The 26,447-nt window shown below is 30.4% G+C and overlaps 1 protein-coding gene across 2 annotated transcripts in view; it reads right to left on the bottom strand.

Annotated features, from left to right (window-relative positions):
- Positions 1–13,702: 13,702 nt before the first annotated feature.
- LOC126750402 (kinesin-like protein Klp61F) overlaps positions 13,703–26,447 on the bottom strand; it is a 57,990-nt gene continuing 45,245 nt past the window's right edge. For both annotated transcript variants that reach the window (XR_007665716.1, XM_050460024.1), the window contains exons 9-10: positions 26,332–26,397; positions 13,703–14,279 (exon numbers count right to left, since the gene is read on the bottom strand). Coding sequence is in view for 1 of the 2 variants with exons in the window: in XM_050460024.1 (XP_050315981.1) it covers positions 14,217–14,279; positions 26,332–26,397 (129 nt within the window). In the remaining variant the exon portion in view is untranslated. The remainder of the gene's footprint in view (positions 14,280–26,331; positions 26,398–26,447) is intronic.

The raw sequence follows: 26,447 nt of genomic DNA, 5'->3' as shown, positions 1-26,447 counted from the left end.
TTGTAGTTTTTTTGAGTCCGGGGTTGATAAATTATTTTACAAACGTGCCAATATCGAATCATCGTGCAACTACATAGAGCAGAAAAGAGGTAAATTTCAATTATGTCCAGTGTTGCCAGGTATTACTAACTGTCACGCGCCAGTTTTGACACTAAAATGCGCCACCAAAGCGCCACCTTTTGACAGGACCAAAAACTATTAAAAAATTAGCGGGAGTTTCAAATATTGGACAAATGTGGATTTCCTTTTATTCACAGTTTCCTATACCGGGTGCTGCCTCACATTACGCACCATAGGAATTACAATGCAAAAATAAAGAAATAGAAATTCCTGCTTCCCTAATTGTTTTAGCTAAAAAGTCTATAGGACTTTTTTTGTAGCAAATTAATTTTTATAAAACAAGATATTTGAATCGTGGAGGCAAAATCGTCGAAAATATTCTTTCCCTTTTCCCTTCCCATCACCTGTTTGCTAATTAAGAAACAAACATTACCTTTTTTGAAACTTCAAAAATCTGTCATATTATGTAATAACAACAATATTTATTTGCAATAAACTACTGTACAAAGTTTAAACTAATAATTACACTATTTCATAACTATTTTATAAATAAAGCACTTATTTCCCGTGTACTAGTTCCAGAATAATAAAGTTTTATCATCTCTACTTTTTCCTGTATAGAATAAATCATTTTAGAAATTTGATACTGTAAAGTTTCAAAAACGGTAATGTTTGTTTCTTAATTAGCAAACAGGTGATGGAAAGGGAAAAGGGAAAGAACATTTTCGACAATTTTGCCTCCACGACTCAAATATCTTGTTTTATAAAAATACCTTTTTATAACAAAATTAATTTGCTACAAAAAAGGTCCTATAAACTTTTTAGCTAAAGCAATTAGGGAAGCAGGAATTTCTATTTTTTTATTTTTGCATTGTAATTCCTATGGTGAGTAAAACATACTTTTAATTACTCTATGAGACATACTTTTAATTACTCTATGATAATTATACACTAGACGACAAGACGACGCAAAATCAATCAATATAAATCAATTTCAATTCAAAACACAAACCACAACCAATAATGTTGCCGCCATGTCAACTATCAACATGACAACTGTCACGGTTTGACGGTTGATGAGCAAAATCATAAGCATCTGTAGTGCTAAAGCCCAGTTTACGCTCACGCTCATGCAAAGGCGAATGGCAGACGATCTCTTTTGGTAGTTGGATTTGTTTATGAAATTAATAGTATTAAGAACCAACCAAAACCAATGCTTCTTTTGACTAGTTTACAATCAAGGTGCACGATACAAAATACAAAAGCGGCACTTTAGGTGCCCGGCGCATGTACCAAAATTTTACACGCCATTTGAAATTTAAAAGCGCCACTTTGGCGCAAATGCGCCACACCTGGCAACCCTGATTATGACACACCTAAGTGTTTTCTAATAATGTTTAGGTGCATCTTGGATGTATTATCATTTTTCAGGATTATAATACAATAGATTTAATCCTATTTTGGACATATCTATGTCACTGTTCTCAAATTAACTTTTTTTTTACAATTCAGTTTTAATTCTTGAACTTTCATTGGGAAAATATCAACTATTTCTTTTTCCTTGTCTTCATCTAGATTAAGATGTTCATGCACATATCCTTTATGCACTAGTTTGTATATTAGGAATTGCCCAGACAGTTACAGAAATCATAGATTTTCTTAATTTCCATTGAATCCATCCTTACAAAAATCTTGTCTGTCATGTAAGTCCGACTAAAAATGTCACCAATTATCGAGTTTGCTCCAAACACTTTTCTAGTTCTTGGGTAGAAATGATATTCACATGGAGTAGAAACACCTATTTGTTCAATTTAAAGAAAATAATGACACATCCAGATTGACATATCCTTCTCAAAAACTGATTTCCCTAATAAACTTAATCCACCTTAAGCTATGCACATTTATAGATAGCCGTGGTCATTTAGTCAATTTAGAGAAAAAGTTTTGGTTGGTTTATAAATATTTATAGGATAAAATTAAAAGCCAACTTCAAAACCACAACGACAATCTTTAAGTGTTGGTCATTTTAGAAAATAGAAAGTTTTGACAATGCCTTCAAAATTTGAATTTGAATATCCTCATTTAATACTCATGATACACACTCAGAATAATTTTATTTTTTAACTTTTTAGGTAATGATACTAAGATTTTAGTATGTAATATCTTATTTTTTAAAGTACCTAAATTATCTGAGATATTTTGATAGTACAGTCTCTTTACAGTCTTATTTTATTTACTGACCCATAATTAAAATCATGTTATAAAAATCGTTTAAAGTATTATCAAGTATTATTATTAAGTTTACAGAATAGAATACAATATAATAGAATACAATAATAGTATTCTACACAATACAATATAATATTATTCTATTCTGTAAACTTTAATATTATTTAGAATCTTAATTGTAATCATAACTAATGTGATTATTAATGTGAATTAATACTTACTAATAATAAAGACTTTTTTTTGTATTTTGGATCATTATGATGAAATACTTATTAGAAGATTTAATTTTAACCCAATTAAAATATAATATTGTATACACAATACACTGTCTTAATATGTTTTCTTATGTTTCATGTTCCATACTTACTGGAGACAACCCCACTGACTTGTGACATCTTTACCCAATTGTGACTAACCAAAAATCAAAAGTCATATTTTGTTTTTATTTTCTTATACTAAAAAATTAAAATGGAAAAAAACATGCATATTAACTTGTACATGTGTATTTGTGTTATATCTAGTCATATTGATTAATTTATTTACAATGAAAAGCCAGATTTATTTCAAGAGATAGGTTCAGTTTGTGTCTTTATAAGAGAGAGTATTTTGTTTTCCATAATATGTGGATATATATTATTTTGTTAAAATTGTATAGATGGTTAAAAAATATATATGTTTAATTTTCTATTTAGGTATGTTTGTTAGATGTTTCTTATAATGTTTTATACATTTATGGAAACAAAAAAAAGCAGATAATTTTTTTGAAAATCCAGAAATTAGGATTTTCAGTTAAAATATGCTTTATACCTGCAACAATTCTATTTTTTACATAAAAAGATCTTATTAATACCATACTTACAGTTTGCAGTATTTAATTTAGAATATATTGTAGCTTTTTTATGCATTTTAAAACCCTTTGTTAAATTTATTTTATCTCATCTTAAAATAAAATATTTAAAAGACAATTTAATTTTGTTTTTTTTTTATTTAAAATTTGGTCCCATATCTATCCTGCCAATTTATAATTCTTGGTAAGTATCTATAGCTAAATATCTTAATAAGCAATGTCTTGAGAACCAAATTTAAATTAAATAATATTTTAGTTGATGTGTTAATTATTGATTAAAGTGATGAGGTATGTCTAAGATGCAATATTTTTATTTTTTTTCTCAGCAAAATTAACGATTTTAATTAAATGTGGGTATTTCTAAATTGATAAGCATATTGTTTTTTTTTAAATAAAATTCTATTTAAATATATCTCATCACTCGTCAGTTAACGCATCAACTTCTGTAAATCTGCAAATTACTTGAAATTTAAATATCAGGCTTAAATTTCCCGCCACATGCCACCCAAGATGGTTGCCCCCGTCTCTGTCAACAACGTCAATAAAGCTGTCAACAGAATTTCTGTTTGTTTATTAGGCAACACGCATTTCTCTATATTTGTGTTCTGTGCTTTAAGACATCTCATGACTCATTCGAGCGATCAAATCATGACGGTCTCCCGAGGCCGCTAATAAACTCGATATGTCAAAGTCAAAGGGAAGCTATGCAAACAATAATAAGCAATAAATTATGATATCAATTTTTTTATATTTTTTTTAGAGTTAAGAAGCATTATATTTCTTAGTATTAGTTTAAATGTATTTAATATTAATAAATATGAGACAGTTAAGACATCCAAACCAAATAAAAATGCAGAAAATAATAAATTATCAAAAGAGCGAATAGATTTGCAAAAAATACAGTGAAGAACGTAAAGGCAAGGTTGCACGGATATTTTTTAAAATTGATTTTTGACTAGTTTGTGTTTCTTTCTGTGGAAAAAAAAATATGAGTGAGGTTACGTTTACTCCAGTTACTTTTTTGTTTATTGTATTTTCTCTTGGGCAAATATCTGCCCTTTCTAAACGTTTTCCGAGCGAAATAAATTTGTATTTTGTTACAATCTAGATCTGATCCTTAAAATGTATAGCTACGTTTACAACGCGTGGATCTATTAGGTCCATGGAGCAAATGAAAGACTTTTTTTATTTAGTACAGCCAGGGCCGTTCCTAGGGTATCTGCCGCCCGGGTGCGAAAAAAATTTTGCCGCCCCTCCTTTACCCCACCGAATCCGGCCTTTCATAAACATTTGTAAATAAATAACTTGAAATAATTTAACGTTAAAAAAAACAACATTTTAGAAACATAAACACTTTATTTTATATTAAATCATAATTTTATTTACAATTTATTTGTAATGTAATGTTTTTACAAATAAGTTGTAATTAAATATATACATACATATTATTTACATACGCAACATGTACTTTGTAATATGTATATGTATACATAAAGGGGCAGGTAGCTAACATATCCTATGATTATACAAAGTTTGCTTTTCTCGCTTTTTTTAATGCAAATGTTTTAACAATGTTAGACACATCTATATTTTCTGCAATTTCTTTTTCAATACTAATTATTGATAAGTCAGAAAGCCTCTCTTGACCCATTGTAGATCGTAAATATTTTTTTATTATTTTGAGTTTAGAAAAGCTACTTTCTCCACTAGCTACTGTGACAGGTAATGTTAAGAAAATTCTAATGGAAATTACTAAATTGGGAAAAACATAGATGAGGTTATTTACAAATATGTAGGTAAGAACATTTAAGGCATTCATTTCAGGGGAAATATAGGCAACATTATCAATTTCATCAGATAAATCTTGAGCTAAAATATCTTTTTCATTTTTTGATGGATTATATAAAATTTTCTGAAGAGCTTCACATTTTGCAAACCTAATTGATTTTTCTGTTTGGAGAAAGCTATGTAGGTTGTTAAGAAAATTGAACAACGTATCATGTTGCTTCATTTCCTCGAATCTTTCTTCCAATTTTAATAATGTAGTATCTAATATAACAAAATAAAAATTAATTTTAAACTGATCAACTGGATTTTTAGGGGCCTCGTCTACACACTCATAGTCAAATAAACGCTTTTTTGTTCGGGGTCTAACAATATTATTCGGAGGAAACGAAGGGTGGCAATCAATATCTTCGGCAACTTTTTTGGCCTCCTCTAAAATATCAGTGAAACCTTCATCTGATCTAATACTAGATATATATGTTTTAGTCTGTTTTAAGAAATAATATTAGGTGGGGCAACATCGGATTCCTGCATCACTGTACTTGCAATATTAATTTTTGTTAACACATTATACCATATAATAATGGAACAAATAAATTTAAACGACCTAATTTTTAAGAGTAATGAATTAGCCATAGTTTTGGTATCGGAGTCCCTGTTATTATCAGAGTAAAGTGCAAATCAAGCGTCATATATTTTTCCTAAATTATGTCTAAGAACTTTCAGAGCATCTATTCTGCTTTCCCATCTAGTACTAGAAAGAGGTTTTAGCATTAACGTTGGGGTTTCATCTTTTAAAACTTGCCAACGTTTAGTTGATGCGTAGAAAAAAACGTAAAGTTCCTGCATAATAGCAAAGAAACTTGTAATTTCTAAAGATGCTTTTGCAGCGTCATTAACAACTAAATTTAAGCTATGGGCCGCACAAAGCACGTAAAAAGCTCTAGGGTTCAATTCAATAATTTTTTTTTGTAAACCATTATTGCGACCCTTCATATTCGCTCCATTATCATATCCCTGACCCCTTAAATCGCCTAAACAAATGTTGTGAGTCTCCAAAAAATCCAATAAAACATTAGTTAAGCCTTGTCCTGTCGAATCTGATATTGAAATGAATCCCAAAAAATGCTCTTTAATTTTGATTTGGTTTGATGTATTATTTAATAAAACAAACCTTATTACAATAGTTAGTTGGTCTTGATGACTCACGTCAGGAGTCGTATCCAAAATAATTGAAAAATATTTACTAGCATTTAACATAGATATAATGTCATGTCTTATTTGCTCTCCCAGAAGGAAAATTAATTCATTTTGAATACGAACACCTAAATAATGAGGCATATTTGATGGAGTTCTTTTAATCCTGTTAATGTAATCGCATATTGTATCATTAAAATTGGCAATTGTTTCGATTAATTTTAAAAAGTTTCCGGTTTGTTGCTCGAATATCTTGTTATTTTCACCTCTAAAACTCAAATTTTGACCGGCTAAAAACTTGACAACATAAATTATAATTTTCAAAACAGAAACCCATCTATCTTTTTCCATGTTTATTAATTTCTCGTTTAGTGAATCAGTTGTCGTTTTAGAAGAAATTGATTGTTTTAAATCAAGCCAAGATTTTGTATTACAAATATGCCCCTTTGACTTTTCATGTCTTTCTATAAGTTGGCTTAAATGTCTCCAGTCGTTATAACATAACCCTCAACCAAACCACTACCACCAGAAAAAGTTTTAAATATTTTGCAAGAAAAACAATATACACAATCTTTTGATTTAGAATATACTAGCCAAACCCTCGGAATTATTTCTCCATTACAAATTTTTTTTTTATAATGTCTTTATTTAAAGGAAACGTCATATCAGCCTCCGTTAGTTGCGTAGGCCCTAACTCTATCAGAGTTAATTTAATTTTATCCAATAAAACATTTGGCCAATAGCCAGGATCCTTATAGACATTAATATTTTCAAAGCTTACTTCAGATCCTTGTTCTGCTAATAAAACATCACCTTTCACTATAGTTTTGGTATTCGATGAGTTCTCCTTCTCTTCTCCGCTATTGACCATTATACATATAATAGTCTCCGTCACATTTTCATCTCGGGCTTGGGAACTTGATGGTTTGTCATGTGATCTTGTTGGGATTAAAAACGCTTGGAGTGAACTGCAAGCCTATTTAGTTAATTCTTCTTTTTCACGCTTTCGTTTTCTGTACTGTGCTCCAGAAAGCTTTTTTCGATTATCAGACATCTATAATAAAACAAATCCAAAATTAAAATAAATCCAAGTTATCCTATATTTTGCCTGAATTAATAAAAAGATATATTTTTAACGTTTCAAATAAAAAAAAAAAAAATATTAAGATTAAATGCTATTTTTTTATTAAGCAAATAACTAATATTTGAAAGGTGAGTAGCCAAACGGAATTAGTGCGACTACTGGCTATTCATAACGCATATCATTTTTTCATTAGGTTCAAAATTAATTATTTTTTTTTAGTTATTATATTATTTGACTCTAAATAAGTCAACATTACTTTTTAAAATAAAATTAATTGTGCTAACAAAAATTTTAAAAATCTCAAGAGTAAAAAAATTGGGAGATTTCTAATAGGAGTAATAGGTATCTAAAAAAAGGAAAAAAACTCCTTAAATTTCAGGAAAAATATTATGCATTATATTATAAATAGGCAGTAGGTTCAATCATCCACCATTTCCATTTGGCTACCCATTTTCCAAACATCCTATATATTTCAAAAATATAAAAACGATATTTAAATTTTATATGACAGCTATGAAAAAAATGTAATCAAATTAACGTATGTGTAGAGATACTTACCTTTTTAATTTTTACTATCTGTTTTACCACAATATTAAACAAAAGCTTTTAATAACGTTGCGATTTACACGACTACAGGCTACACGCTTAAAATTTAAATTGAAACAAGTGCACGCACTGCACGCATTTATATGCCTTGACCACAGGCAAGTATTTTCCTGAAAAATCTTCGTCGCGACATATTTTTTCCAACTCGTTGCGACCTGAAGCGGACTGAAGCGTATATCTAGGTATACCTATTAAATTTGAATCGGAAATATAACTAATAATACTTAGAATGTTATAAAGTAACTTTAATACATTAATTAATAATTAATAATATTTACATATGTATAATATTTTAAAATAATATGTGTATAATAGTTTTTGAAACAAATTATTAAATTTTAAAAATATTTATTAAAAAAATATTTATTTAGTTTTTTTTCTCTGACCTGCCGCCCCTGTGCCCCGCACCCCTTACAACCCCGGGTCGGAACGGCCCTGAGTACAGCCCTGTTTACAAGGATAGATTTTGAGGGTTACATTAGTGCAGGATTATCTGCAGGATCAAAATGTCAGTTGAAGTGAGTTTAGACGAAGAATTATAGGACATAACCTCTAAATCTTTAAGAGTGTTATTGTTGAACCACTGTGTTTTCTGGGAAATTGGGGTCTTAATTAAAGCCACAAGAGACAGCTCAGAACTTTTTAATTTATACCTAAAAAAGATTTCAGTTTCAAGGCACCCGACATCTTTTTTATAATGTCATATCATAGAGAAATTAATATTAAATTACTTACTTTTATTATTTATATATTATTTACATATATTATTATATGTATTTTATTAAATTACATACTTTTAATTACTCTATGTGTCATATACATATAGGATATACTCTAGGAACTTAAACTACTTAGGCCATTTCACCACAACACCTGGTTACAAATAACCGGTTTTCGGTTGCTACCGTAATAATATCATTGTTTTACAACAGTTATTGTTTAAAGATAATAAAAAATTTATTGTTTAAAGGTAATAAAAATAAACTAATAATTTCTTTTTCAAGACTTAAGCTTGTCCTCTGTGTTTTCTTCTTTATTTTTCTGTACAAAAATAAAAACCTCGTAAGCTAACATCCAATAAAATGTCAAACTTGTCATTTTGATACTTCTAAATAGGTCCTAAGTGTTTACACCGAAAAAAACTAAATTTAATCTACCCTGTTTGGGAAGCATCAAATTCGTCTGTCAAATTTTAGTCTGCCATTTACACCGAAAAAATAGTCCTCGTGACGTCATTTGATCCAAGTGTTAAATATTTGGTACCCGCGTTGTAAACGTAGCTTATGAGATCGGCTTTAGACTCAAAACGTTTTTTGAAAACTTATAGGTGTCTAGACAAATAGCTGTTCTTATATTTTAGGTCAGTATCCAAAACGAATGCAAGGCCGATGAAAGGTATAGCTTATATTTACTAATATTTTAGTAAATATTAGTAAATATATTAGACATGATGTCATTCGAGCGCAACCATATGATGATGTAACGGTTAAGATCTCTTAAGGCAACCGAGTAAGGCGCTTACTCATGTGTGTGAAGCTAGCGTCCGATCGATATCCAGCAATCAAAATCGAGAACGCAGCATATGCCGGTTGCCAGCGACCAATTTATAGTCCGCGCTCCCTGTTATTTAATCAATATAATGCCCGTATCCTGAAATTCCCAAGGGATTTTAATAATTTTTTGTCCAGATATTAACAATGAATACCTAAATCGACTGACGATGGTCTCAAGCCTCTACAAACTAAGGTTTTGTTGTGAAAATTAATTAAAAAGTCAAATGGTAAAAAAATGAAAAAAGGCTTTAACTCCCAAAATTCCCAAAGAATTTGGATAAAGCTTTTTTTTATAAAAGATAATAAATATCTAACTTGATTTTAGATGGTTGCAAACCTCTACAAACGAAAGTTTTTTGGTAAAAAATTACTGAATTTTTAGATGTACAAAAAAAATTTAAAAGCTATAACTTCCAAAACTCTCAAAGGATTCGAATAAAACTTTTTTACGCGATTACTAATAAATATCTAAATCGATTTAATATGGTTGCAAATTTCTAGAAACGAAAGTTTTTGGTAAAAAATTATTGAATTGTTAGATGTATTAAAAAAACTTAATGACTATAACTTTTTTACCAAAAAACTTTCGTTTGTAGAGATTTGCAACCATGTTAAATCGATTTAGATATTTATTAGTAATTGCGTGAAAAAGTTTCATTCAATCCTTTGGGAGTTTTGGAAGTTATAGCCATTAAGTTTTTTTAATACATCTAACAATTCAATAATTTTTTACCAAAAAACTTTCGTTTCTAGAAATTTGCAACCATATTAAATCGATTTAGATATTTATTAGTAATCGCGTAAAAAAGTTTTATTCGAATCCTTTGGGAGTTTTGGAAGTTATAGCTTTTAAATTTTTTTTGTACATCTAAAAATTCAGTAATTTTTTACCAAAAAACTTTCGTTTGTAGAGGTTTGCAACCATCTAAAATCAAGTTAGATATTTATTATCTTTTATAAAAAAAAGCTTTATCCAAATTCTTTGGGAATTTTGGGAGTTAAAGCCTTTTTCATTTTTTTACCATTTGACTTTTTAATTAATTTTCACAACAAAACCTTAGTTTGTAGAGGCTTGAGACCATCGTCAGTCGATTTAGGTATTCATTGTTAATATCTGAACAAAAAATTATTAAAATCCCTTGGGAATTTCAGGAGATACGGGCATTATATTGATTAAATAACAGGGAGCGCGGACTATAAATTGGTCGCTGGCAACCGGTATATGCTGCGTTCTCGATTTGGTTGCTGGATATCGATCGGACGCTAGCTTCACACACATCGCTTACTCGCTAAAATCTGGCTCTAGAACAGTGTTGCTAGATGTACGATAATTATCGATTTCGTACGAAAAAACCAATGCTTGTACGATGTACGATAGTAGTTATGCGATAATGCCACTTTGTACGATAATTTTGACTAAATTTTATTTTTATTTTTTTAATTCAAAAAATAATTAAACCCTACTAAATACAATAGTAATATTTTGTTACCAATAATATTTTATTTAGTCACTAACATACTATAGTATTAAGTAGAAATTTATAAGTGTTCTGTGCGTTAATAGAATGTGCGTTTGTGGTTGCCTATCTAATGGATGGCACATATTACGAAACATATGAACGGCTATGGGCGTACACAACTAGAGTACAATTATATCGAATCGCGTATCGGGGATTCCCCGTTCTTATTTTTCGTCGTAAATTACTCATACTCACAGCTTACAGTTTACCTGCATCTTTCACACGTAATTGTGGTAATTATGAGCGGTGTTTGTCGTTGATTTTATCTAAAACTAGTGTAAAAACTAGACTAAAAAAAATAAGAAGTAACCATGTCTGATTTCGAATCTGAACGTGAAGGTAGGAGTTCAACTCCTGAATATAAAAAGTTGAAACGCGGCGAATGTTCCCAAAAGTTTAAGCACCGAAAATAAAAATACCGAGTGGAGTGGGAACAAGACTCGAGGTTTAAAGGTTGGCTTATTAAAAGTAATGGTAAATTGTTATCCATAATTAAGTTTTTTCCCTTTATCTTATATATTCAAATTGCACTTTCAGATGAAAAGAGTAGGTGTCGTCCTTGTAATTTAGAGCTTACTGCAGAACTAACCGTTATTAAAAATCATGCTATACCATCAAACATGTTCAGAACGTAAAAGCTTTTCCAAAGACGACAATAACCTCTTTGTTTAATAAACCTGAGAGTTCTTTGCAAACTCAGAGCAAAGTGGCCGAAATTAAAATAACAGGATTTTTGACAGAGCACAATATGTCTTTTAATTCAGCTGATCATTTAACAAATCTAATTAAAAGTTGTTTTCCTGACTCGAAAATAGCCCAGGGAATGTCACTAGGAAGATTTAAAGCGACTCAAGTTTCTAAAAATGTTATTGGTGCCTGTGCCGAACAAGAAATAATCTCTTATTTAAAGGGCTCCAAATTCAGTCTGATTATTGATAAATCCACTGACATTTCATCAGTTAAAACTTTATGTATATGCGTAAGATTTTTCCATCCTAAAATCTGTAAAGTTGATACTCTTTTCTGAAAACTTTTGCAAATTTTCTCTGAAGATGAACCTGAGAAAGCGGATCCAGGTGCTACTAGCCAGAGGCTATATGAGGAAATAATAACACTCCTATCGCAAAATGGTATTCCTTTTAAAAATATGATTGGTTTTGCATCGGACGGCTGTAATACCATGTTTGGTAGTAAACACTCCGTGGCAAGCAAATTAGCTAACGATATCCCGGGATTAATGCTTCAGAAATGTGTATGCCATTCTTAGCATTTATGCGCAAGTGAAGCGTGTAAAAATTTACCCCGAATGTGTAAAGAACTTGGCAGAAATATTTACGGTTTTTTTAAAAACCGCGCTAAGCGACAGGCAATGTTCAGAGAATTTCAGGACTTTTGTAATACTGAACCACACAAGATACTTAGACCAGCTCAAACTCGTTGGTTGTCATTACTGCAGGTGGTTAAGCGAATCCTAGAACAGTGGAATAATGTGGGAACCTTTAAAATTGTTTTTCACTTCAAATTTCCTGGAACATCGTCTTATATCCAGCGAGGAAATAAATATTGCTCTTAATAAATTCGAGATAAAAATATTTTATATTTTTTTGGAATGGGTTCTTCCTAAATTTGTCGACCTTAACAAATATTTTCAGAGTGAAAAAGTGGTAATTTTAAATGTACACAGTAAGATGGTTATGTGTTACAAAGATTTTTTATCAGCTTTTATGAAACAAAACTATATCAATAAAACAGACATTGGTAAAATTGACGATGCACATTTCCTTCGAATAACAAATATGTATTTGGGAATTGGGGTTCTTCAGAATATAGATTCTTTAGAGGAACCTGCTAAAATTGATTTTCTTCAACGCTGTCGTAATTTTTTAATTACTGCTTGTCTAGAAATAAAAAAACGGTATAATTTCGAAGATCCTGTGCTAAGTAAGTTGCTCATCTTAACTTTAGATAGTATCAAAAAGGGCAATGAGACCACACTTTTACCGCTGATGAAATCTTTACCTCAAATTTGTGAACTTCAAAACACACATCAACTACAAAAAATTGACGACCAGTGGAGAAAATTACAAATTTACGAAGATCTACCAGAATCCAGGGAAGTTGATGAGTTTTTTTTATAAACTAAGTCAGTTAAAAGACTTTAGTGGAGAATTCATATTCCCCGATTTGTCCAAGTTTGCACTAAATGTGTTGTCACTACCGCATTCAAGTGCCAGTTGTGAAAGGCGGCCAATGTTTATTTTAGTGTATTCAATGTTCTAAGGGTAAATTATCCTCACAGTTTATGTACTGTGTTACTTGTATTTTGTAGTTTAAGTTGATTAGTTAGATTATTTACGGTTCTTACATTTAGTTTAGTATTTTCATCTATAGTGCCTATTTTTAAAGTAGTTCATCTTGTTTGACAGCCTCATTTTAGATTATATTATTGTAAATCCCTGTATTTTATATTTTCTAGAATTTTTATACTTGCTTGCTTTGACTGTCAGTTTTCTCTTAAATTTATTGATCTCTATCGCAAAAACAATGTACAAAATTCTAAAAATTTCTAAATTTTTCCATGGGTTTTTAAAAAGGATTGCGTTTCGTGAGATTTTAATCACTTTATTTAGTTTTGTTGCTTACCTTGGAAATCATTAAACGACAATCAACACGAGCCAGGTTAGAATTTTTGACGTTCTCAATAAAAGCGTGTTCCTCACATAAAAGAGTATTTCTGAATTAAGTGTGGTCCAGAAGAAGTGTGTTCCTGAATTTCGTTAAAATATTATTTGTAGGGTACCTCAAAAATTTTAAATAAAAATCCGATAAAAAAAACTTTATTCAAGTTGACAGCGTTATTGACGTTTAACAGTAACACTAGTATACAATGAAAATGTGTTAAGGTGCTAAAAACCCGGACGTTAAGAGAAAAAAACTATCTGACTGGAAGCAGTCAGATGCCTCAAAACTGCATTTTAATATCCCTCAAAAAAAATGCTTTGCTGTGGTGTTTAAATTTAAGACTAATCTCAAAAATTATTTCCAAGAGGTTGAGTAATTTTTAACTATTTTGAAATTATATAACAAACCTAATATGTTTTACTTTCTTTAGGATTTCTAAATAAAAAATTTTCAATAATTTGTACATTGTGATGTAAATATAAAATTGAATCTATTTCAGAAATATTAGCTAAGCACAAAGATAATTAAAAACCTTCTCATTTGCAAGATTATTTATCACAATACTTTATGTTAAACAAATACATTATTTAAATTATAGTTAGGTCCTATATTTACACATACTAAAACATACAAATATCCTGACAAACGGAATATTACGTGGGGGAACTCGTAAGCGGCGAAAGATCTTTTTGATTCTCTTTGTTTTCTTCAGACATCTGAAAATAAAAAAAACATAAATTCAAGTGCAGACCAGTATATTATAATAATAAAAAGTAGATAAAACTAATGAATCTCATAAAATTAACTTAATATTGGTGTAAAGGATATCTTTGTATATGTGTAATAATTTTAAGCCAGCATTTTGAAGTAAATAAGACATATTTAATTTATTGTCTTCAATTTTAATTTCGAAATTATCAGAGAGCTGAGATCCAAACAACAGTAGCCAAATTTAGAATTATTAAGAATAAGAAATTTGGATATTCCGGAAATGATTAAAAGATTTAACTCACGCCGCAGAGTCATTTACATTTAAGTTAGAAAATTAGATTTACATTTGAGTCTCATCCGCATATTAAGGAAAATTACCATTTTCTAAATAACTATAAAAGCTGCATGTATTAAAAGAAAATAGAAGTAGTCCCAGGATTGACTTCTGAGGAACGCGGTTCTTGCAAATAATTAGAAACATTTGGTCCAATACCTCTTTGGCTCCTCCTTGTTAGGTCTTGGTAAATAGGTTGAACAGTATGATGACTCAAGCCAAAATATTTAATCTTCCGCCAAAGAATAGTGTTCTAAAATATGCTTTACTATAGCCTAAAAGTATCAACGATATTGAACGACCTTAACTAATAGCTCTAAAAATGTCATCACATATAATGCAACAGAGCAGTGATAGTGCCATGTCCATATCGGAAACCTGACTGCGTAGGCGGTATTAAACACCTTTGGTCAATATCCATTTTATTTGATCAGATATTATTATTTTAAGAATCTTGGATGGAGGAACCTTAGGAATAGGAATAACTTCAGCCAATTTCCAAGGATTGGATTGGAATTTGCATTTAGAGAAGTATTAACGAAAAAGTGAATTTTGAAGTGGAGTCAATATAATATTGAAAAGTTAGTAGAGGAAGTCTTTTCTCCACAAATAAAATGCTAATTCTCTAATTTCAGGAGTGATGCATTTCGGCAAGTGTTCTTGCCGACCACACGATAATGGCAAGAACACTTGCCAAAATCCATCACTCCTGAAATTAGAGGATTAGCATTTTATTTGTGATTACTTAAGATTAACCAGGGGCGGGAGCTTTAGTGAATAGTGATGTTTTCCACGGCACGTGACAGTTAAGTAGATCAATTATTACTAAAAAGTGAAACCATTTTATCAATATTAGATATAATTCTTAATGACTTTTAAAAATTCTACAAAATTAAAATTCGAATAATCCTTATAGGCCATTAATAAAGTTTAACGCTCCGAATGTGAATCCAAAGGGTAGACAATAAGATGTACATACCTATTTCCGTTTAAAAAATGTCCAAGATATGAAAACATTATGAAGTGTTGCGCTTTAGATCTACGTTGACAAATTTAATTAATTCTGGTGTTTTTGTTAACAAAGAAATATATATTGTCATGAAAATGTAAATACATTAATAATTATCCGCATACTTTATGTACTGTTTTGCTCGTATTTTATAGTTTAGGTCGATTAGTCTAAGTTTATTTAGGATTCTCTACTTACGTTTATTATTTTCACCTATAGTGTCTAGTTTTTAATTAAGTAGTTAACCTTGCTTGAGGGCCCCAATTTATGTTATTTAGGTTATACTATTCTAAATCACTATATTTTATATTTCCTAGAATTTGTATACTTGCTTGCTTTGACTGTCACTATTCTCTTGAAATTATTGGTCTCCATTGGCAAAAACAATGTACAAAATTCTAAATTGTTCCATGGATCTGTAAAAAGGAATCGCATTGCATTTTAATCAATTTAATTAGTTTTTCCTCTATCTTGGAAATAATTAAGCGACACTCAACTCAAGTCATTACACGATTACAGTTTTTGATTTTGTCAATAAAAGTTTGTTCCTGACATAAAGGATATCTGGAAGCCCAATTTAGTGGATGCTTTTAACAAAAAGTTCAACAAAGACCAAGATGGAGGCCGAGAAAATAATGGAGCTGTTATTAAAGAAGTTTGACGAACGAGATAAGAAATAAAGAGAAGAATGAGACAAGAAACATCAAGACCTGATTACAACTTGAAGAGAAGACCTGCAGAAATAAAATGAACATGGAGATAGAAAACAAGAAAACTCGATGAAGGCCATGAAAGACTTGCTAAAATTAAAATCAGATCTTAAAATGAGTTAGAAGAAGGCGATAAGAAAAACAAGAGGAACGGGACCGAAAAGAACAAGATTCACAACTTCGAGAAGACCTTGACACGAAGCAAAGAGTTAATGACCCACTCCAGAACAACAGTTAAAGTAGAATCTGAAGTACTAAAAAAATACAAGAAGTAAAAGTAAAACGTGCCGCTATTCATCGATCTTGGAATACTAATTATTAAAGTTAAGCCACCAGAATTCGACGGCAAAGAAGCATGAGAAACCTTCTGGGATCAATTCAAGGCCGCTGCCAGGGGTCAAAATGTAATGAAAAGGAGCACCTTAAACGTCAATATCCCAAGCCGTTGACAGACCCAAAAAACCAGGAAAACCTTATGAGCTGGGTTCTACCAAGTATAAGAATATGCTTGCTGCCACGTCCTGTAGATAACGTCATAATACTGCGAAAAATATCCGGCCGTAAGTTTAATATGGTGATGGATAGGATCCAGTCATACCATGGTGAAGCCGAAAATCGTAGAAATTCAAATCACTGCAGAATTTTACCACCACCAAATTAAATCAATGAGTCAGCGAATGAAAAAGGGTACAAGTTAATGGATTACACGAAGCTCAAGTTACTATTAGCTTTGGTCCAGCAGTAAGTATTAGTAGCAAAAATTATGGATGATGTTACATTATGATTAGATGTTATGAATGCTCATGCAACCTGGATATTAGAACGTCAATTTGATCTGCCATAAGCTAAAATTGTTTCTTAAACCCATCTGCAGAAAAATTAACAACAAATACGCAGAGCAGATATCCGAAAACCAATTGGTTTTATAAATGCAGAGACATTAACCGTGACGCAGGTCTAATCGATTATGAAAAAGCATTTGATCACATTCAATATCAGACTAATTTCAAATCTGTAGTGGAATTAAATCGAACGAAACAGGTGAAATAACAACATGTTCGCTCGCCTGTAATATTTAACTTATATTGCAAAAAAATTTTCAATGAAGCCCATAACGCAGTAGAAGAAGGTATTTTTCTACTCAAATTTTCTTTTATTAACTTTTTAAGATCCTATATATTTTCTATTTTATTGTATGGCGTAAAATCCTGAACAAACACTCACCCAAGCCACCAGTAAAAAAAAAGAAATATGGATGTATAAGAGAATGCTCAGAATACCACGGATAGCTCACATTACAAACGTAGAAATGTAAAGAAAAATGAAAAAAGATCTAGAAGTCATGTACACCATTATAAAAAAACTAGTAGGGCATGTTATGAGAATTAAAGATTGATACTCCCTACTGCAAACCTTAATAGAAGAAAATGCATTGGATAAGAAGGCCCGGAATAAGAACATGACTTGGTTTGAGAAAAGCTCACTAGAACTGTTTCGAGCTGTTATAAAAAAAATTATAATTGCCAACATGCGAAACGGATAGGTACTTAATCTTCATCAAATGTTCTGTTATTATAGTAAGATTTTATTATAGTAAGATTTTATTTACTTTATAATGATAGAATTTTCTTAAAATTCTTTGGAATGTACAGTTTTCTGTGGTTCGTCTAATCGTGTCTGTAAATGGTTTACAGTTTGCCTTTGCCGTAGAACACGTCATTAAATTTTACCAGCTTTAGAGTCAGCAAAAATCGAGTTGACACCTTTGATAGATCTAATTTCTTAAGAAGGCATACATTACCCCAATTTGAGACACAATGAAATTTTGTCAACTTCATTAATTACAATAGCATATAAAAACAAAAGTTTTAAAGCCAAGAGAAATTCCACAAATACAAGGTGTTTTTTTTCCTGAAAAGGATAATACATTAATTGTAAATAGGCTTTAATATGTATAGCCTGTTATTCTTATTATCTGAAATTTATTTTGATATACTAAAATGCTATGCTATCTTTCTGGGTTATTGATATATTCAACATGAAACATCTTTTACCTAAAAAGTGAGAGACACATACAGAACACCAAAATCAAAAGTTTCACGATATATACATTTAAAAGATCCGATAAAATAAATATTTACAAGCTATTATGTAACATGCAGTCACTTATAAGCGTGTTAGAAAAATCGAAAATCTGGCGGAGTAGGAAAATCACTTAGAGATTTACGCGGAAAACAACCAAGCGCTAAAGCACTTTGTAAGCAGGTCCGGGAGTATATTCAGTCCTCCAGTACCAATAACCTACCACTCACGAAATATTTGGATAATGAGTTGATTATTTGTAAAAAGAATGCAATATTTTTAATAAAAAAATGCAAACAATTTTGTTACATTTTTTCCCAATAGCTTACTAGCAGATTCATTATTTCTTAGTCTACAGGCAACCGAAAGACGAGGCGATAAAGTTATATTTATTTTTTGTGTGGTTTTTTTAAAAGTATAATTTAAAAAATACCAGAAGGACTAATTTTTTCCATAACTAGTCGAGATAATTTGCATCTACGCTCAAGAAAATTAAAGTGGTTTAAACTCGCCAAATTATGATGAATTGAATCCAAAGAGAAGGCGTAAAGACATTTTTACGAATATTTATCGCAGACTCGGTGAAACAGAGATATGGCATATGGCTGCAAGGATTTGATTAGGAAGTTTTCAGTTTTTAAGAATTTTTCAATGCGGACACTAAAAAAACATATTTATTGATTACTAATCCTCAAACAGTCCTTTAACAATAAAAATTAATTTAACAATAATGGCTTACGTAAATTCAAAAGTACAATAAGTAAAATTAATACCATGAATAAATAATAACTAATAATAACTGGACAATTAAATTGGATACCCTATATACAGTGGTCAACAAAGGTATGGCAACATTTTATAAATATTTAATGTACATATCATTGCAATTTTATTTTATTAAATGACATTTTTGTATTGAGCAAAGGAAAGCAAAACAGCACACAGTTGCAAAACAGTACACACTGTTTAAAAGTTATTCAAGAAAGTGTTAAGCAATTACGGAAACATTCAATGATTCTTTTTTTGCCACCGCTTGGCCTGACTGCTTGGCATCGCCGTCCTATTGAGTTTCTTACAATAATCGACTGAAATTTTTATTAGTCATATTATATTAGTCATCTTCTTTGGTTTTTGATGTTTTTGTTTTAAAAGATTATCTATAGTGCTCAAATCGGGTGATTGGAAAGGTCAATCCAATACTCGATTTTTTTCCTTTGAAAACCAATTCTTTAAAACTAGTTGGGAAGTGTCTTCGGGGTCATTAATCTGTTGAAAAATTCATGACAATGACAGATTCTCTTCATAACAACAAGTTACTCTCCAATATGTAAACACACCTTTGAGCATACACAGGTCCATCAATTCTGACTAGCGAACCAGTGCCATATCGCCTAAAACATCATCAGATTTCCTCCACTATGTTTGACATTTAGAATCCAATATTTTGGGTCGAATTTTTGACAAGGAAGCCTTCTTCTGATCTTACATATGCTATAAAATATTCATCATCATCATGCAGCTCTTCCATCATGCTACTCCTAAATGATTTTCGCTCCACGCTAATTTTGATATTTCCTTTAATGAAATTCGTCTGTTCGTCTGTTTAGTTTGCAGGTTTGGTTGTCTCCGATCATTCTAATCTTATAAGATAAAAACAATTTTATTTTGTTGTTATTAATTTCTATTTGAACACCGGGAACCATGTTAGTCCCAATTTCCCAACCAATTTCTTGTACGATACTGCTGAGTTCTTAAAGCATGTCTGTGGCCTTCCCTAGATTGTTTGACAAAAGAACGATGTCATTTGCGAAGCGTACATAATTGAGTCTCTCTCCATCGATGAGTATTTCTTTTTTGTGCCATGCCATATATGTAAACAGTATACTCGACAACAGTAATAAACAGCTTTGGCGACATGGTGTCGTCTTTCCTAATTCCTCTTTCCAACTTTATCTTATTGGCTGTAGAATGTAGACTTACCGTTGTAATATTTGCATATACATTTTTAATTATGTCTCAATATGTAGTCGACTCTACAATCTTGCAAAGCGCTTAAGATGGCCGTTAGTACTACTGTATCGAAAGCATTTTTAAAGTCAAAAAATATCAATGCTATGGGGCGGTTATATTCAATGGTCTTTTTATTAAGGTTTTCAAGTATAAATAGCGTGACAAAATAATTTTTTCTATAATTTACATGATATTAAATAGCTGTGATTAACCATGGTAATGCAAAAAAAATTATTAACGTTCTGCCATTACTTAAGTATTTCATTTTGGAAAATTTTTAATGCATTATAAAAGCCAAATAGCCAATACTCGTTTAACAAATTTATTAAAACAATAACAAAAAAAACTAGAAAATATAATATAGTAAAAAACTTTAAACAAGTTTATAGCAACCTAAATTAAAAAAATCCCAAGAATTGTTTAAAATGCAGACTATTATATCTCCTACAAATTTATAAATTCTTTTAATAGCATTTTTCCAAAATAAATAATTGTCTTTGTGATTCTGCAAAAGCAGTTTTCGTTGCATGTTTAATTGTGGCATATTGCTTTAAATACATTGCATTTTATTGTACATCCGGTGATCGTGGTGGCCATCGAACAAGTCAAACTGTCCGAATCTATCTCCTGGGAAAATGTTCATTTAGCCAGTTTTATACTGTATGTATATGCATTATTCTAATATTGTGGGCTGCAGGTCGATCTTCCAAAATTATCCTAGTATTTTCTTGTTGTAAGTTGTACGCACCCATTACAGTTTAGATTTTCTTCACAAATCTTGTAAACTATTTTTCGGTTAAAAATAAAGGAGACCTTATATCTGAACCTGTCGTGATGCTCTCTAGAAAAAATTACGTGACTGACTCCAAAGCCGCATGTTGTGTCTTTTGAGAATTCGCAAAATATGCCTCGTCTGACTTTTCATATTTATAAACCTATTGCAGAACTCCAATCTACGTTCAGCATCATCAGAATGCAGATAATAAACAAGTTTATACTTGTAAGATTTAAATTTATGTTTTTTATAATGTTTTTCATTTGTCTTTTAGAAACACGAGCCTCTTGATCTATTTTCATGCACGAGGTTGCGGGAGTAGCTTGAACAATTGCTAAATTGTTGATCTTTGATTCCTCGTTAACTTTGTTGTAAATTCGTGGATAAGATTTCTGAAAACAACCATGTTGATGAAGATTAAATTTTTAATTTTTGAAATATTTTTTTCTCGGGTTTTCGTTTTTTCGGGATTATAAAGCCCAAGGTAAAGATTAACTGACCTGTTTAGATAGAGTTTTGAGGCTTGGTCTGCGTTTCCATTAAACAATGTGAAGCAGGTATTCACATCATATTTCTCAAAGTTTTAAAAATTTTGGTTTCGAGCTGTATTAAAAAAAATTGAACAACAACAAGAACGATAACAATAAACAAAAACAACAAATAACAATATACACGATGTCCTATTTGCCATGTGTGACTATTGCTATTTCCGAAACTATAGGAGATGAGGGCGGTTAAATTAGAAAAAAGTTGCCAATTTTTATGGTTATTCTAAATCCTTTTATAGCGTTGTAATATATTTTTTAGTTCGAGAGTTACAGGGTGATTTATAAAAAATGCCAAATATTGATTTTCGGAAATTACTTTTAATTACAAAGTTTTATAATTTTTTGTTCTCTACAAAACTTTACCTTTCATTTTTTTTATGACGTTTGGTATCTTGGCAATAGCTATCAACTTTTTTTTTACAGACCTGTATTTTTTATAACTTATCAAAGCATTTTTTATTCCCTTTAAAATGATGTATCTCATTCATACGTTTTCAAACGTTCGACGTATTAATAACCATCATCAGGAATTTTTCCTTAATGCGGGCCTGATTTTTTTAATTCTAAATTAATTACTTATTAATACAGTAAAAAGTTTCTTTTTTTGGTTATTATTTAAAAATATGTATAAACGCTAAAATAATATAAAAGTGGCAATATTATTATAAATGTACAATATCAATATTAAAAGGTCGTAATTAAAAAAAAATATTACAACAATGATCTGACTTACCTACTTTATAATAAATTTATTTTTAATAAACAATATAATGATGAACAAAAATAAGTCCAAAACTTAATTAAAATAAATAAAGGCTATTAAATAATATGTACATAATTATGATATAAATTGTTATTAATCTCTAATTGCTATAAATCTATTGTTATTAAGTATTCGAAATGACCACCATTATTTTGTAAACATTTGCGCAGATTGGTTACAATTTTTCTTTGAATGTTGTTAAATGAATTGAAGTTTTATTGCACGCTTCTCTTATTTTTAAACTTAGGTCCTCTAAATTTGGAGGCGTAGTTTGATAAACCTGGTTCTTAATAAAACCCCATATGGAAAAATGGGTGTTATGTCAGGCGATCTTGCGGGCCAATTTATACCGTTATTACCAATCCCACAAATATTAACATGAATAAAAACTGGCGCGAAAGCTTGATGAGTTCTGTCAAAAATATTATTTTTGTTTGGTAACCATGAAAATGCAACTAAAGTCACAGCCAACTAAATTGAACGGATAATATCAATAAGTGTCATAATTTAAAACTACATTTTTTAAAATTTAGAGTAGGGTTCATCCAGTTTAACACAAATAACCACTATTTAAGCTTAAGCTTTTAATTAACTAAATGTTAAATCATGAGGAAAAGAATAAACATTTAAAAGTATTAAGTTTTTAGCAATTAAAAAATTCAGATCCGCACTGAGGAAAAATTCCTGAAGATGATTATTAATACGTTGAAACGTTGGGAAACATATTAATGAGGTACATCATTTTAAAGGGAATGAATGAAAAAATGCTTTCAAAATAAGTAATAAAAAATGCAGGTCCGTATTTAAAAAGAAAGAAGTTGATAGCCAAGATACCAAATGTCATAAAAAAAATTAAAGATAAAATTTTGTTAGAGCACAAAAAATTATAAAACTTTGTAATTAAAAGTAAGTTTCTAAAATCAATAGTTTTGGAAATTATAATAATAATAATAATAATAAAATAAAATTTGGCGTTTTTTTATAAATCACCCTATAATTATTTTGTTGCTGTCGACTATATTGTTTTTAGCGCGGCTTGTCACCTTGGTGCCAAAAAACTGACATTTGTTACAGAATGAACAAGGCTAAATAAAAGTGTGGCGCCATCTATTAGGAATTACCTTAAACTCTTAACTTGTTATGAATAATACAATAATCTACATTAGAGAAATGCGAAAGTCGCCATTTGGTATATTATGTGGCTTATATCCTTGTTGCCCCAAGGTCTTCAATTGTGATGAAGCGGAATTCCGGGTTTTTTTACTCTTCTAATGAAGAATCTTTTAAAGATTTCGGTTCCGACGACAGTGTTAAAGATAAAGATTATGTAGAAAGTCAGGACGAAAGCAGTTCTTCATCTGATGACTTTGAAACGGTAAGTTCAAAATATTTGTGGCTTGTACCCTTCTTAAACAAAAAAATGTGGCATAAAATTTGCAAACTTATAGTCGTATTTATATTTGCTTGTATCGTTATTGTACAAAAAATATTAGCGTTATTATCTTCTTGTTTTAGGAAACCAATGGAGGCATGGCAAGGGTTAAAACTGTTTCTAAAATAACAGAACATCCAATTAAAGCATATTATGAGAATCTTTCACTTCAAGAAGACCTTTACCTACTCCGGAGAAGAATACTCCCGAAAGATGGAGACAGAAAAATGTGGATAGACGACAAAAAAATAAAAGAAAAATTAAAAGAAACCTAGGTCACAGCTACAACTCCTCGTGAGGACAAGAAATAAAGGCTCGGGAAATTGGAAAACCATGTACGTGCAAAAATGGTTGTCGCCAACTATTGGAAAGAAAGGAAAATTTTATATTCAATTCGTTTTGGGACCTCGGCAACTATAATAAGCAAAATATTTACCTATTTTCGTTAATGAAATCTGTGCCCAAAAAGAGAACATATAAGAAGAAGTGTAAAAAGGAAGTATCTTCAAGAAAATTTAACATACATTATTTTGTTAAAGTTAACGGGATTGACGTAAAAATTTGCAGAGAATAATTTATTGGAATTCATGATCTCCAAAATTCTAAAAAAAGGATACAACTTCTCTCTAAACAAATCGCAACTTCTGACAAAAGAGGCACTTATTCTAATATAGGCGAAACAAAGTAAGTTTGGAAACTTATCAATCGGTTAAAAATCACATTAATTCTATCCCTAAATACACATCACATTACAGTAGAAAAAAAATCCACAAAAAGTTTATTTGGATCATGATCTAAGTATTTCTGCTTTATATAAAGACTACTATATTACGTGGTGCCAGCAAAGAAATATTAAGCCAGTCTCTGAAGATAAGTACAGACGTATTTTTTCAACAGAATACAATATAGGATTTAAGCTTCCAAAAAGCGACACATGTAAAACATGCGATCGGTATATGGTTGAACTTCTGAACGAAACTCTTTCTGAAGAAAAAAAGAAAGAAATTTGTGTCCAAAAAGAATTACACCTAAGAAAAGCTGCTGCTCTTCAAAGATAATTTAAAAAAAGGAACTGAAATTGCAAAAGAATCTAAAGATACTTGTGTAATATTGTTTGATCTTCAACAGGCTTTACCAGTACCAAATCTGACTGTAGGGCCAGCATTCTATTTAAGAAAAGCATGGGTGTACAACCTGGGGATTCATGACTGCGGAACTGGAAAAGGGTATATGTATATGTGGTCAGAAAACACTGCTAAACGTGGAAGTGATGCATTGCAAGCATTGTCTACAAGTACTTTAAAGAAAATAAAAGTGAAGCAAAAAAACTCATAGTATTTTCAGATAATTGAACCGACCAAAATAAAAATTGGTCCATAATGTGTCTTTGGCAAAATTTGGTAAAAGATGGAATATTCGAAAGTATTGAGCATAGGTATCTCATAGTTGGGCATACCCAGTTGCCAAGTGATCGCGACTTTGCTATTATTGAGAAGTACAAAAGGCATTACATGAAGTGTGCTTGAGCAAAAAAAAAGGGTACAAGCCACCCTTTCATCATATTTTTATTTTTTTTTTGCAAAAATTTAAAGGTCTATGTGAACCTTCTTTATTTCATACGCTAATAAACATAATATTATTTTTTAAACTAAACATCTTTTTTATTTAACATAATTAATTTCAGGATTTAAAAAATGTTTTAAAAATTGATTTTCTCAAAACTAACGTTTTGTGGCTTAGATCCTTGTTACCCCAAGGTCTTCAATTCACAAACTAATAAACATTTTGCATGACATATTGCTGTAAAAGGATTTATATTTATTAGAATTTATTTATTTATTAAAATAGGCATCAAAATTGGCACTTTTTTCTAATTTAACTGCCCTCGTATCTCCTATAGTTTCGGAAATAGCAATAGTCACACACAGCAGATAGGACACCCTGTATATAAGCCCTAAATTTAGGAAAATATAACTAGGAATATGTTTAGAAAAGGAGAAACTTTACAAATCAAATACTGTAAGTAATAACAGAACGTTTGTCTATTTGTTTTTTGCGTTACCATTGTTACCCACGGATATCCACTAATATCATTGTAAAAAATTTAAAAAAAATTATGACCGAAAATGCAATTTTTTTAAAATCACCCTGAAGCACAAAAGCTAAGATACATATGGCAAATTTGATTAGTGCATTTTGGTTTCATTAAAAAGTATCATGGCGTCGTGAAAACTGCATCTCTTTATCTCTTTTCATAAGCGAGAAACCCCATAAAACATACAAGAATGGGGCTCTGAATAGTAGTGCCTGATAAAAAGTATAGTGTCATCTTATGTGTGTCACCCTGTACACAAACACATATAAAGTAAATATAAAACCAAAAATATTACTTACGTCTAATGACTGGACCGAATCCATTACTGTCGAATCGTTGAGTTGAAATGATTCATTTCCATAATCCTAAAAGAAAATATTACACTGAGTAAGTAAATACTTCGATATATTATTTT

The sequence above is a fragment of the Anthonomus grandis genome, chromosome 2 (genome assembly GCF_022605725.1).
Source record: "Anthonomus grandis grandis chromosome 2, icAntGran1.3, whole genome shotgun sequence".
Classification (NCBI taxonomy): domain Eukaryota; kingdom Metazoa; phylum Arthropoda; class Insecta; order Coleoptera; family Curculionidae; genus Anthonomus; species Anthonomus grandis.
The sequence above is the reverse complement of the archived record's forward strand: the minus strand, read 5'-3'. Positions and strand labels throughout refer to the sequence as shown.